Source organism: Schistocerca serialis, chromosome 12 (assembly GCF_023864345.2).
Source record: "Schistocerca serialis cubense isolate TAMUIC-IGC-003099 chromosome 12, iqSchSeri2.2, whole genome shotgun sequence".
Classification (NCBI taxonomy): Eukaryota; Metazoa; Arthropoda; class Insecta; order Orthoptera; family Acrididae; genus Schistocerca; species Schistocerca serialis.
Genome location: NC_064649.1, coordinates 87,809,740 through 87,822,923, shown reverse-complemented (window position 1 = coordinate 87,822,923; position 13,184 = coordinate 87,809,740). Strand labels below are relative to the sequence as shown.

The 13,184-nt window shown below is 42.5% G+C and overlaps 1 protein-coding gene across 1 annotated transcript in view; it reads right to left on the bottom strand.

Annotated features, from left to right (window-relative positions):
* Positions 1–13,184, bottom strand: part of LOC126428137 (uncharacterized) — a 744,079-nt gene that overhangs the window by 41,092 nt on the left and 689,803 nt on the right. Inside the window, exon 6 of the mRNA XM_050090038.1 lies at positions 12,489–12,733. Coding sequence (XP_049945995.1) covers positions 12,489–12,733 — 245 coding nt within the window. The remainder of the gene's footprint in view (positions 1–12,488; positions 12,734–13,184) is intronic.

Below are 13,184 nucleotides of genomic sequence, written 5' to 3'. Positions count from 1 at the left end.
CTTCTTTTGTCAGGCAGTGTATTTTAAAAATATCTTCTAAACCATTTCTGTTGTAGAGTGAACTTTGAGAAGTAGAAGGCTACTGAGAAATGGGGTTTACAGGTCAGTAAACTTTCAACATCACTATGCACAGCCAACATAGCTCTGGTCAGACCTATTGGAGGGTAGCCATTAGTGTGCTGCTGTCATAGTATGACACACAGGCACCTCTATTACCATAATCATTTCTGCTTCGGTCAAAATCATTGCACTTGTATTAGTGTGGTGAAATATTGATTTAGGCTGTGTCAGTCACATCATTATGGAAGCAATGTATGTGTTGTTATTTGCAGTCTACACTGTGTAAAATTATATCAGACGACATTAGGTATTATGTTTTTATATGAAGTGTTAATGTATGTATCAGGATGAAAAATGAAAATACCGAAATATCAAGCTGACAAAAATGCATGATCAGTTCATTTCCAGATGGTAATCTTCTGACTTGTTCATTTTGCTACTTCTCTAAACTAATTGGTTTTCTTGAAGAAACTAATTCTTTGCTCACCCAACAGCCATTCTGTAATATGTGCTATAGTGAAATTAAAAAAAAAATAAATAAATAAATAAATAACGAATTTCAATATGGTTGTTACTCAGCGACTGTACTAGTTTCAACATAGGATTACACAGCCAAACCCATTGATCCAGGTTTCGATGCCTACTAAGGGTGTCTTCTTCGGAATGAAATTTTGATAAACCCTATAAAATAATCATCATTTGCTTTGGGCCTTTGTAAGTGTCAGAGGGTGGCCAGATGTTCTTCCTCTCACCCACCCCCCCTCCCCTGGGGATGGAATTAGTGTACCTCAGCTGTCTGCATCTAGTGTGAATGTGTTACAAATGTCTGTGAGTCGCATAACTGAAGCGGGACGTGGGAACCAGCCCGGTATTAATCTAGTGGGGTGTGGAAAACTGCATAAAAACAACATCCAGCCCGGCCGGCACACCAGCCTTCGTCGGTAATCCCCCAGGTGGATTCGATCTGGGGCTGGCGCTCCCAACTGAGTCCAGGAAGCAGCGCGTTAGTGCCCTCAGCTAACCTGGCGGGTAAACCTTATAAAATAACACAGAAAAAATTGTGGGACAAAAAACGCATTAACCAAGATGACAATTGTCATGTGGTACAAGAGTTACTTACGTAAAATTACACTGCGAAAAAACGGTAGTCCGATTTTAGCTATGCTCAAGTCAAAAATAAAATAAAATGTTCCAGCCTTTGCCACTTGTGCCTAGCCAGGAACATCCGACAGATTGGCCCAGTGGCTTCCACTGCTATCAATACAAGTTGCGCCGCCCGTTGGGCACGAACAGTGATATGTGACCATTTGAAACATTACAACAGAAATAACTGAAGAAAACGACAGTTTATATTTGTTTTGTAAACAAAGCAAGAGATCTTAACCCTCGCATTACCAAGCGGGTTATTCTGACTACCCCAGGTTGATTTTTTTCCCTATAATAATTTTATCTTAAGGGCCACATGCCTGTGGTTTTTTGACCTTGTACTAAAATGATTGATCTTGAATTCACATTCACGACTGTCTAACTTTTTTGACTTTATCGTTGTTATTCAAGTCATGTATTGGTGGGATTGTGAGATACCCTGCTTGGTATGAAACTTCTTATTTTATTATTTGTAGAAAAAGTAGATTTTGGGAAATAGATCTGTCATTCATCTTCTTTATTGATTTTTGCCATAGATCCAATGTTTGTTCTTGTTGCTGGTTACTATTGTTGAGCTGAATTTGACGTTCACTGTTGAGCTGACATTACACGAGCCAGTATTTCATCTGCAAGTAAGCATGTCCAAAGGGCATTCTAGCAAAGAGGTCATGGAAATTCTATACAATTATGATGTCAGTGACGATGAAAATGAATGGGACATTGATAATGAACTGAATGAATATATGGAACTTCTTGACAAAGACCATACCATATCATAGCATAGCATAGCATAGCATCAGATGAAATATCAGAAGACACTACACATTCGCGTGAACAAGGAGAAGACGAAGACACTGGAGATTTGTTTGTTTCTAGAAGTGGACTACAATTTTCTAGTGAACCACTACAAGGTGGGCGGCGTCGACGTCGCAACATTTTGAACGTAACACCTGGTCCAGTGAATGATGTAAAAACAATAACAGAGTAATTTTAATTATTTATCTTACCGGACCATCATCGTAGAAGAAACGTGAAGTGGACTGACAAGGCAGCCAGTCCACAGTGACGGGTAGCCGAAAGAAAGGCACGCGTACACACACACGCCGACGGGCGTCAAGTACTGGAACAGGCTACGTAATTAATGCTATGAAGAAAAGTACGTAGCTGGATTAATACTTATCTTTAATCAATCATTGTGGTACATCGCTCTTGACTATACACAGGAGACTTTAATTACAATCACTGTAAGGCTAATGGCGTCTTGCTAGTTCGTAGCCATTAACTTAGCTGAAGGCTATTCTGTCTCTCGGCTAATGAGAGTGAAAGGCTTCGTACATCTAGTCGCTAGCTAGGTCGTCCGTCCAACTGGAGCGAGTCCTTGTTCGTATCACGAGACCTGCCTTGTGGTGGCGCTAGGTCTGCGATTACACAGTGGCGACACGCGGGTCCGACATGTACTAAATGGACCGCGGCCGATTTAATCTACCACCTAGTGTGGTGTCTGGCGGTGACACCACAAAATGAACAGGGAAGCCAAACGAGTAATTCTTTTTGTGGAATGCAGCTCATTCTTCGAACAATACAACATGGAAAGGTATAAATGCAACTGAAGTGTACACTGTATTAGCAATTCTAATAGGAGATGGTCAAACTTACGGACATCGCACAAGTGCTTCCGATCTGTGGGGAGGTAATGTTGCCTTTCGGCAACCATTCTTTTCTGCTGCCATGTCAAGAAACTGATTTTTATCTGTACTGAAATTTTTGCGATTTGACACAAGAGCACATTCCATTGAAGAAACCAAGGACAAGCTACAAGCCATCAGAGTAGTGTTCGACAAATTTCAATCTAACTTGTGCAAGAACTTATATCCTTATGAATACGTGGCTATTGATGAACGATTAGCAACGTACCGAGGAAACTGCCCTTTTAGGGTTTATATGAAGAGCAAGCCTGGCAAGTATGGCATTACAATTTGGGTTTGTGCTGATATGAAGACATCTTACTTATTACGGATCCGAATTTTCACAGAAATAGTGGACAATACTCGGGAAGTGAATCAAGGACAGAGTTGTTTGGATCTGATGGAATCATTTCTGAATAACGGTCATGGTGTAACAAATGATGAAATTATCACCAGTTTTCCATTGGCTGCTGAACTACTAAAACAAAACACAACATTGTTTGGTACCTTGCGTTCCAATAAGAAAGAGATTCTGAAGGAATTCTTCCAAGACATCAAGAAAGAAGTTCACTCTTCAATGTTTCCTTTCACAAATGACTTGATCCTAGTTTCCTATGTTCCAAAGAAGGGAAAGGCAGTAATACCACTCTCTACTCAGCATAATGATGAGAGACAAGTTAGTGGTGAAGAAAGTGAACACAAACCCAAAATCATGCTGCACTACAACAAAACCAAAGGTGCTGTAGATAATGGGGACAAAATGACAAGAGAATACCGTTGTATTAGAGGAACGAGGCAGTGGCCACTAAGAATCTTCATGGAAATGGTAGATATTGCAGCACTGAATGCATATATTCTGTGCACTCAAAGATTTCGTGAATGGTAGAAGATTAACTGAAGCCAATGTAAACTCTTCACGATTGAACTGGCATTTGGACTCAGCAGAGGCAACATGGAAGAAAGAGCCAAAAATATCAAAGGTCTTCAGAAAGATGTACAAGATGCCCTGAAAGCTTGTGGTGTTGCAATTCCTACAGCTCTGGCCCAGACCCAGTGTTCCAAGTTACCAACGCCACAATGACGTCAAGATTGCCAGAGGAACGAAGATTGGAAAACAAGATTCTGTTGTGTAACTTGCAAGAAACCTGTTTGTAATATACACAGAGAAGAAACTGTTACTATGCAGTGCAAAAATGTACTTGACTGAAAAGTTGAAAAAAGTCTTGTGTTATTTTACTGCAGTGACTGTTAAGGTACGAAGAATATGAACTTTCTGTTCGTTGAGTACTGAATTTAGTGAAAGATATAAAAATATTTTTGTACTTTAATCAGATCACAGATACAAATACTTCTAATAACCTGAAAAGCTGTTTTTTCAATACTAAATAAACCCATTCAATGGAAATAACGGAATCTGAGAACAAATATTACAATAAAACACAAAACTCTTTTGGGGTAGTCCAAATACCCCGCTTGGTAAAATAGAGGTGTGAGAAAGCTTGGTAACAGGAGGGTTAATGTATTATTGAAAATACATAGTAGTCAAGCAGATGAAGTAGAAATAAGAGCCATCTATTACGCTCTACAGAAATTACTATTACGTAATGGACAGAATCTTACAGAAAATTTTTTTACATACAGCTGTACAATCCAGAAAATATTTGCACGAGGAAACTTTAGTAGCACATATCTATGAGATTAGAAGAAAATGATGTTTCGCTACAAGAGGCAGGAAAAATAAAGGAATCAAAATCCCACGAGTAGTGGATTGAAACCTTTGCAAAATTTTTGTTTCGTAGCCATTGAGGATGAGGCCATCGTTCTTAGAAATAAGCTTGAAAATCTCCAGCTCTTCCGAGTACATCGAGCCGATGACCTTTCTTTTCTCAATTTAAATTTCTTCAACGATTTTCAGTTTGTGTCTGGGAATAAGCAAATGAGCAGCAATAGAGGAATTGTGTACGTTAGTGCCTCTTTCCCCCAATAAATGCTCCTTGTGCCTGACACTAAACGACCTTCCAGTTTGTCCTATCCAGCGTAGCCCATTTATCTTGACCAACCTAAATAACTGTTTGCCCAGATGCAACTTACAAAATGTTCTTTAGCAATCAGGGGGACATTAATCACCATGATTGCCTTCGTTGTAGCAAGTGGACGAGTTCGTGGTGGTAGGTTCAAAGTCAATGTTGTGTTATGTAATTAATCACGTTGTGTTTCAGTGAATGGTACACTGTGGTACATTTCTGAATTGGTCTTTAGAAGAGGAAATGAATTACCGAATAAAAAATACAGGGTGCCATTTAAAAAAGTCGTACCGCTGTCTTAACTTGGTAAAAAAAACAAAGCTACAACTAAGGCAGTCATGCTGATTGAAGTCACTCTGACGAATTTTATATAATAGGGTCTAAAAACGGACTCGAAAAAACATTTGTGTACTCGTTACTGTCAGAAACAGCACTGCTGCCTAAAGTGGACACTTTAGTACCAGTTCTAACTTTGAAGATGTTTTCAATTAGCGTGGGGTCATAGCCGTTGTTAACTGCAATAGTTTTTATTATATTCATGTCAGGTGGCGAATGTACAGAAACTGCACGATGAATGGCTGAGTGGAAAAACGCTTTCTTGTGGGAATGAGGATGCAGTGAACTAGCGGACACAATTTCATCTGTATTAGCGGCTCTTCGAAAAATAACGGAAGTAAGTATGTTGTTATCGTCAATAGCAATACTGAGGTCCAAGTACTTAAGCTAACGGTAGTTATTTTCAAATTCACAAGTGAAGCTGATTTTTTTCGTGAAGAGTATTTCAAACAAACGCTGAATTCCTTCCCAGGAACGACTTTATATGATAAAAATGTCGTCTATGTACCGAGCATAAGGCAAAATACCCAGATCGTCAGCTGAAAAAATTCTCTTCTAGCGAACTAATGAAAATATCGGCTGAAGTTCCCTGCAAGCGGGTTACCCATTGCCAGGCCATTAGGCTGATAGTATAGTTTGCACTGAAAGTAAAATATTTGTATTTTACTACCATTCTTAGCAAGCAGTGAATTGTTCATCACAAATATCTGTTTCAAAAGTATGTCGGCCTTTTTCAACGATGTCAATGGTTGTTTGAACAGGTACTTTAGTATATAGGTTTTTAATATCTCATGAAAACAATTTAATATCTTGGTCACACTGCAGATCTTTGATTTTACTGACTGGGTTTTTCCTGTTGACGACAGTACTATTATTTCGAAAACCAAAAGATTTTTGTATTTTTTCCGTGAAGAAATCTTGCCAACTCATGGATTGCTTAAACCGATTCATAAAAAACAGCTTATTAATATGAATCCAGGGGGCCATAAATTTGAGTTCCCAGTTTAAAGTACATAAATCATTATCCGACACGTCTGATTGTGAACAGTGTAGATCATGATTTAGAAAGGTTTTATCTCGGAAAAAAAAAAAGATGAAATCTTTTGTTTCTCGAAATAATTATTCTGTCGTCAGTGTGACCAAGACACTAAATTGTTTTCATTAGATATTACGAACCTATATACTGAAGTACTTGTTCAAACAACGATTGACACCGTGAAAAAAAAAAACTATGTACTTTTAAAAAAGATATTTCTGATGAGCAAATCACAAACCTAATTAGTTTGCTAAGAATAGTAGCAAAATACAATTATTTAGTTTTCAGTGGCTAATTATAACATCGGCCAGGCGATGGGTAACCCAGTTCCAGGCATCTTGGCCGATATTTTTATTATTTCACGGCAATAATTTTTGAGCACCTGATCTGGGTATTTAGTCTTATGCTCGGTACGTAGATGACATTTTGATTATATACAATGGTTCCTGTAAAGGAATTCGCCACTTGTTTGAAATTTTTAATAATCTGCTTGAAAAAAAAAAAAAGCTTCACTTGTGAATTAGAAAATAACGAGCGTTAGCTTAATTACTTGGACCTCAGTATTGCTTTTGACGACTACATATTTGCTTTTGTGTTTTTCGAGGAGCCACTAATAGAGATCAAATTACGTCCGCTAGTTCAGTGCATCCTCATTCCTATAAAAAAAAAAGTTTTCTCTCAGCCATCCATCGTACATTTTCTATACCATCGCCACCTGACATGCTTAATGAAGAGATGAATATATTGCAGTTAATAACGGCTATGATCCTTCGTGAATTGAAAACATCTTCAAAGTTAAAACTGACATTTAAGTGTCCATTGCAGGCAGCAATGCTGGTTCTGAGAGTAACGAGTACAAAAATGTTTTCTAACCCTCTTTCATATAAAATTCGTAGTTTTCTGATTGAATCCATAGTTTGCAAAAATATTTCATTCACAATCTCGAGTCTACTGCTGTTCCTATACACAACTCAGGAGCGTATAAAATCACTTGTGATACGTGTCCCGTTTATTATATAGGACGAACTGGAAGGTATTTTAGTGTCAGGAACATTTATTGGGGGAAAGAGGCACTAACGTATACAATTCCTCTACTGCTGATCATTTGCTAATTTCCAGATACAAACCGAAAATCGTTGAAGAAATTTACATTGAGAAAAGAAAGGTCATAAGCTCTATGTACTCGGAAGAGCTGGAGATTTTTAAGCTTATTTCTATGAACAATGGCCTCACCCTCAATGACAACGAAACAGCAATTTTGCAAAGGTTTCAATCCACTACTCGTGGGATTTTGATTCCTTTATTTTACTATATTTTTCCTGCCTTTTGTACCGAACATCATTTTCTTCGAATCTCATAGATATGTGCTACTGAAGTTTCCTCATGCAAATATTTTCTGGATTGTACAGCTGTATGTAAAAAAAAAAAAAATTCTATATGATTCTGCCCTTACGTAATAGTAATTTCTGTAGAGCCTAATAGAAGGCACTTATTTCTACGTAATCTGATTGAGTACTGTGTATTTTTAATAATACATTAAGCTCTCTTCCTTTGTTTTCAAAACAAATATAAACTGCTGTTTTCTTCAGTTATTTCTGTTGTAATGTTTAAAATGGGCACAGATCACTGTCCGCTGCGCACCTTGTATTGATAGCAATGTATGCCATAGGGCCGATTTGTCTGATGTTCCTAGCTAGGCATAAGTGGCAAAGGCTGGAACGTTGTTTTATTTTTTGAATTGAGCATGGCTAAAATCGGACTATTGTTTTTACGCAAGTAACCTTTGTACCGCATGACAATTGCCATCTTGGTTAATGCGTTTTTTGTCACACTAAATCTTCCTCTGTATTATTTTAAAGGGTTTATCAAAATTTCATTCTGATGAAGACACCCTTTATAGGTGTCGAAACGTAGGTCAGTGTACGAAACAGTAATTTTCTACGGGTTGGCTGTATAATTCTGTGAAATTTTAGTGAATGGTTTTGACTAACCCGAGCTTTGCCAAATGGTTATTTCAAGTACGCGGCGAATTCATCATTCTGGAGTCCAATATGTCACTTCACTGCGTTCATTTTTCTGACATTGGGTACTCGCCATTGTTGTAAAATGAATAGAATGTCCGCTTGACAATGTCTTCTGATAAGTCGTTTAGTTTGGTTACTAATACGTTTTTCGTGGAAAACTGATTGTGATAGATTTCTGCTCACGACACACACAGTGGATAGTTCTTCAAGCTGCGCTACAAATTGCCTGTACTGTAGCAAGGTTGTGTGTTTTTATTTTAATTATTGTTTCTCCTCCGCCGGTAACGTATCACTGCATTTCTCGATAGCATTGGATTATGGGTTTGCTTTGCTGCTGGAACTCAATCGCGTTCTTCCTGCTGCCCAAGTCTTTCTTGTTTGGAAACCGGACAAACATGACGCAGGGGGAATCTCACTTCGTCTAATTTGAAAACGGGAACAAACACTTCCACTCAGTAATAGAAAACAAATAATAACACAAGATACTTTCTTGCCTCGTGTTAAACTGCTGGAAATCAATAAGGCAATGAAAACAGGAACAGCGTGAAAACCTACACACCGTCTCGCTACGGGCGCTCGAACTAGGTATCCTCGGATGTTCCGCGTTGCCAATTTGGAGCGCGCGCGAGCGAGCTACGCTGGACTAGGTACAAGTGTGGCATCGGCACGTTTGCTGCCACCCGCCGCTCCTAGCGACGGGCCAACTCAGGTTTACGCCAAACCGAGTTAACAGATTTCAAAGTTTGTGTAAACCAAGTTGCGACGAAAAAACTGAGATGACATTCAACGCTGTTCTCTCTTTTACCTCTGCGCAGATTACGGTTCAGTTCAGTTCAGTTAACCAACCAGAGCTTCGTGGCTTGCCATCATTGATTATACGTATACTCAAGAGTGTGATGCGAACTACACAAGGTGTAATTTTCGACTTGCTATTTTGAAGAAAGACTTGTAAACCATCTGAAACTTGATGTTTAGATTTTGACAGCTGACGGCAGATCGTAAGGTAGTGAAATTCCTGTTCGCGAGCATGGCAGCGTGCTGCGGTGCAGGCACCAATTTTGAGTCTTCCGACATGAAATTTTGAAGATAATACTCACGGAATTTGCTGTAATGGTTTGTCGGCGATGTGACGATCTAATGTAGCCAAATACCTCGTGAAATGCATGAATGGTTGCAGTTCGCAATCAGAAAATTCTGATTTATTAAGTATTTTGGCAACGATCTGATAATTTTAAGGTAGCCAAATACAGGGTGGAGCAGTGAAAACACATGTTTTTGACTACTGAATTACTGGGACACAAGTTTAATAAAAACAACCATTAACTGGTAGATGTTTTAATGCAGTTTTGAAATATACTCCTGGAAATGGAAAAAGGAACACATTGACACCGGTGTGTCAGACCCACCATACTTGCTCCGGACACTGCGGGAGGGCTGTACAAGCAATGATCACACGCACGGCACAGCGGACACACCAGGAACCGCGGTGTTGGCCATCGAATGACGCTAGCTGCGCAGCATTTGTGCACCGCCGCCGTCAGTGTCAGCCAGTTTGCCGTGGCATACGGAGCTCCATCGCAGTCTTTAACACTGGTAGCATGCCGCGACAGCGTGGACGTGAACCGTATGTGCAGTTGACGGACTTTGAGCGAGGGCGTATAGTGGGCATGCGGGAGGCCGGGTGGACGTACCACCGAATTGCTCAACACGTGGGGCGTGAGGTCTCCACAGTACATCGATGTTGTCGCCAGTGGTCGGCGGAAGGTGCACGTGCCCGTCGACCTGGGACCGGACCGCAGCGACGCACGGATGCACGCCAAGACCGTAGGATCCTACGCAGTGCCGTAGTGGACCGCACCGCCACTTCCCAGCAAGTTAGGGACACTGTTGCTCCTGGGGTATCGGCGAGGACCATTCGCAACCGTCTCCATGAAGCTGGGCTACGGTCCCGCACACCGTTAGGCCGTCTTCCGCTCACGCCCCAACATCGTGCAGCCCGCCTCCAGTAGTGTCGCGACAGGCATGAATGGAGGGACGAATGGAGACGTGTCGTCTTCAGCGATGAGAGTCGCTTCTGCCTTGGTGCCAATGATGGTCGTATGCGTGTTTGGCGCCGTGCAGGTGAGCGCCACAATCAGGACTGCATACGACCGAGGCACACAGGGCCAACGCCCGGCATCATGGTGTGGGGAGCGATCTCCTACACTGGCCATACACCACTGGTGATCGTCGAGGGGACACTGAATAGTGCGCGGTACATCCAAACCGTCATCGAACCCATCGTTCTACCATTCCTAGACCGGCAAGGGAACTTGCTGTTCCAACAGGACAATGCACGTCCGCATGTATCCCGTGCCACCCAACGTGCTCTAGAAGGTGTACGTCAACTACCCTGGCCAGCAAGATCTCCGGATCTGTCCCCCATTGAGCATGTTTGGGACTGGATGAAGCGTCGTCTCACGCGGTCTGCACGTCCAGCACGAACGCTGGTCCAACTGAGGCGCCAGGTGGAAATGGCATGGCAAGCCGTTCCACAGGACTACATCCAGCATCTCTACGATCGTCTCCATGGGAGAATAGCAGCCTGCATTGCTGCGAAAGGTGGATATACACTGTACTAGTGCCGACATTGTGCATGCTCTGTTGCCTGTGGTTCTGTCAGTGTGATCATGTGATGTATCTGACCCCAGGAATGTGTCAATAAAGTTTCCCCTTCCTGGGACAATGAATTCACGGTGTTCTTATTTCAATTTCCAGGAGTGTATACATACGTTAATTAGGGTCGAAAAATGTCTTTGAGATGACGTCGTTCTTGCTGGTTACAAATTTGGATCCCCCCCTAAAGTTACGCATGGCTCTCACCAACATTTCATTCGGCATGGCATCAATTTCCTGACGAATGGAATTATTCAGGTCATCGATTGAGCGAGGCTTGTTCATGTAGACTTTTGATTTTAAATATCCCCACAAAAGAAGTCGCATATCGACAAATCGTGTGAGCGAGGGGGCCAGTGAACATCACCATATCTCGAAACAACATGTCCTGGGAACATTTGCCGAACCACTTCCATGGATGCTCTCACCGTGTGAGCTGTGGCACCGTCCTACTGAAACGATATTTCTCTCATGTTCACTTGACGCGTTTCAAGTTCTGCACGAAGTTGTCTTAACATTTTACCGTAGCGCGCTGATGTCACAGTAACTGCAGTTCCTTCCTCTAAATAAATAACAGGGCACAACAACCCCCATCTTTGAAATGCAGCACCACACTGTGGATGATGGTCGAAGTAGAAAGGATACAAAATGTAGACTGGCAATGGCAAGGAAAGCGTTTCTGAAGAAGAGAAATTTATTAACATCGAGTATAGATTTAAGTGTCAGGAAGTGGTTTCTGAAAGTATTTGCATGGACGATAAATAGTTTGGACAAGAAGAGAATACAATCTTTCGAAATGTGGTGCTTCAGAAGAATGTTGAAGATTAGATGGGTAGATCACATAATTAATGAGGAGGTATTTAATAGAATTGGGGAGAAGTTTGTGGCACAACTTGACTAGAAGAAGGGATCGGTTGGTAGGACATGTTCTGAGGCGTGAAGGGATCTCCAATTTAGTATTGGAAGGGAGCGTGGAGGGTAAAAATCGTAGAGGGAGACCAAGAGATTAGTACACTAAACAGATTCAGAAGGATGTAGGTTGCGGTAGGTACTGGGAGATGAAGAAGCTTGCACGGGATAGAGTAGCATGGAGAGCTGCATCAAACCAGTGTTTGTACTGAAGATTGGTTTAAATGGCTGTGAGCACTATGGGACTTAGCATCTGAGGTCATCAGTCCACTTGAACCTAACTAACCTAAGGACATCACAAACATCCACGCCTAGAACCGGACGGCCTGGCCTGAAGACCACAACAACAGTGAGGTACCGGAGTTTTAAAAATCACGGTGAGTGACGCCTGGTTATGTGAGCATAGACCCGACTAGGTTCAACTAGGGTTCGGTCGGCGCTATGGCGGTAAACTCCAACCTCTCGCGCGGTCCTCATCCACAGTGGCGGCCCCCGCCCACCCCGTGAACGCAAATTGAGTTAGTAGCAGTCTAGCTCTGAAACCCCAGTTAACCCGATTAGTTAACTAGAGCTGACCCACCTCGGACAGTGGACAGCGGACAGTGGTACTCACCGCGGTCTCTGGGGGCGCCCTGCGGCGCTGCTGTGGCGGCATGGCGGCGCCGGCAGCCCGCGACGCCTCCTGGTTATTCCCCGGCTGGCGCGGCTGCTGCTGGGGGGAATCCCCGGCGACTGCGTGCACGCCCAGCTGCGGCAGGCTCAGCTCGACGCGCGTCCGCGTCGAGGGCGTCGCCCCCACCGCCGCCTCCCCTTCCGAGGTCTTGCTCAGGTGCGCCACCACGCGCCCGTCTTCACGCGCTGCACACAGAACAACAACACTTGACCTAGTTGAATTGGCTACTCACCTGCTCATCTCTCCCCTGCGGGTCCGGGGATTAGAATAGGCCCGCGGTATTCCTGCCTGTCGTAAGAGGCGACTAAAAGGAGTCCATCCCCCTCACGGGGGTAGTTAGCGCCTGCGTCCGGAGACGGACGGTTCCACGACCTATAATCGTGGTCTTTTTGGTTTTTCACTTCTCGTTTCTTCCTTCCTTTTGTTGGTTCCTTTCCTTGCTCTTCTCGACCTCACTGTCTTCCTTACTCTTTCCCTTGACTTCTCCTTGCCTTCTCATTGCCTTTTTCTCCTTGCCTTCTCATTGCCTTTTTTTTTCCTTGCCTTCTCCTTGCCTTTTTCTCCTTGCCTTCTCATTACCTTCTTCTCCTTGCCTTCTCTGGTCTCCGCCTCGGCGTTTGAGACAGTCTGTCCTCT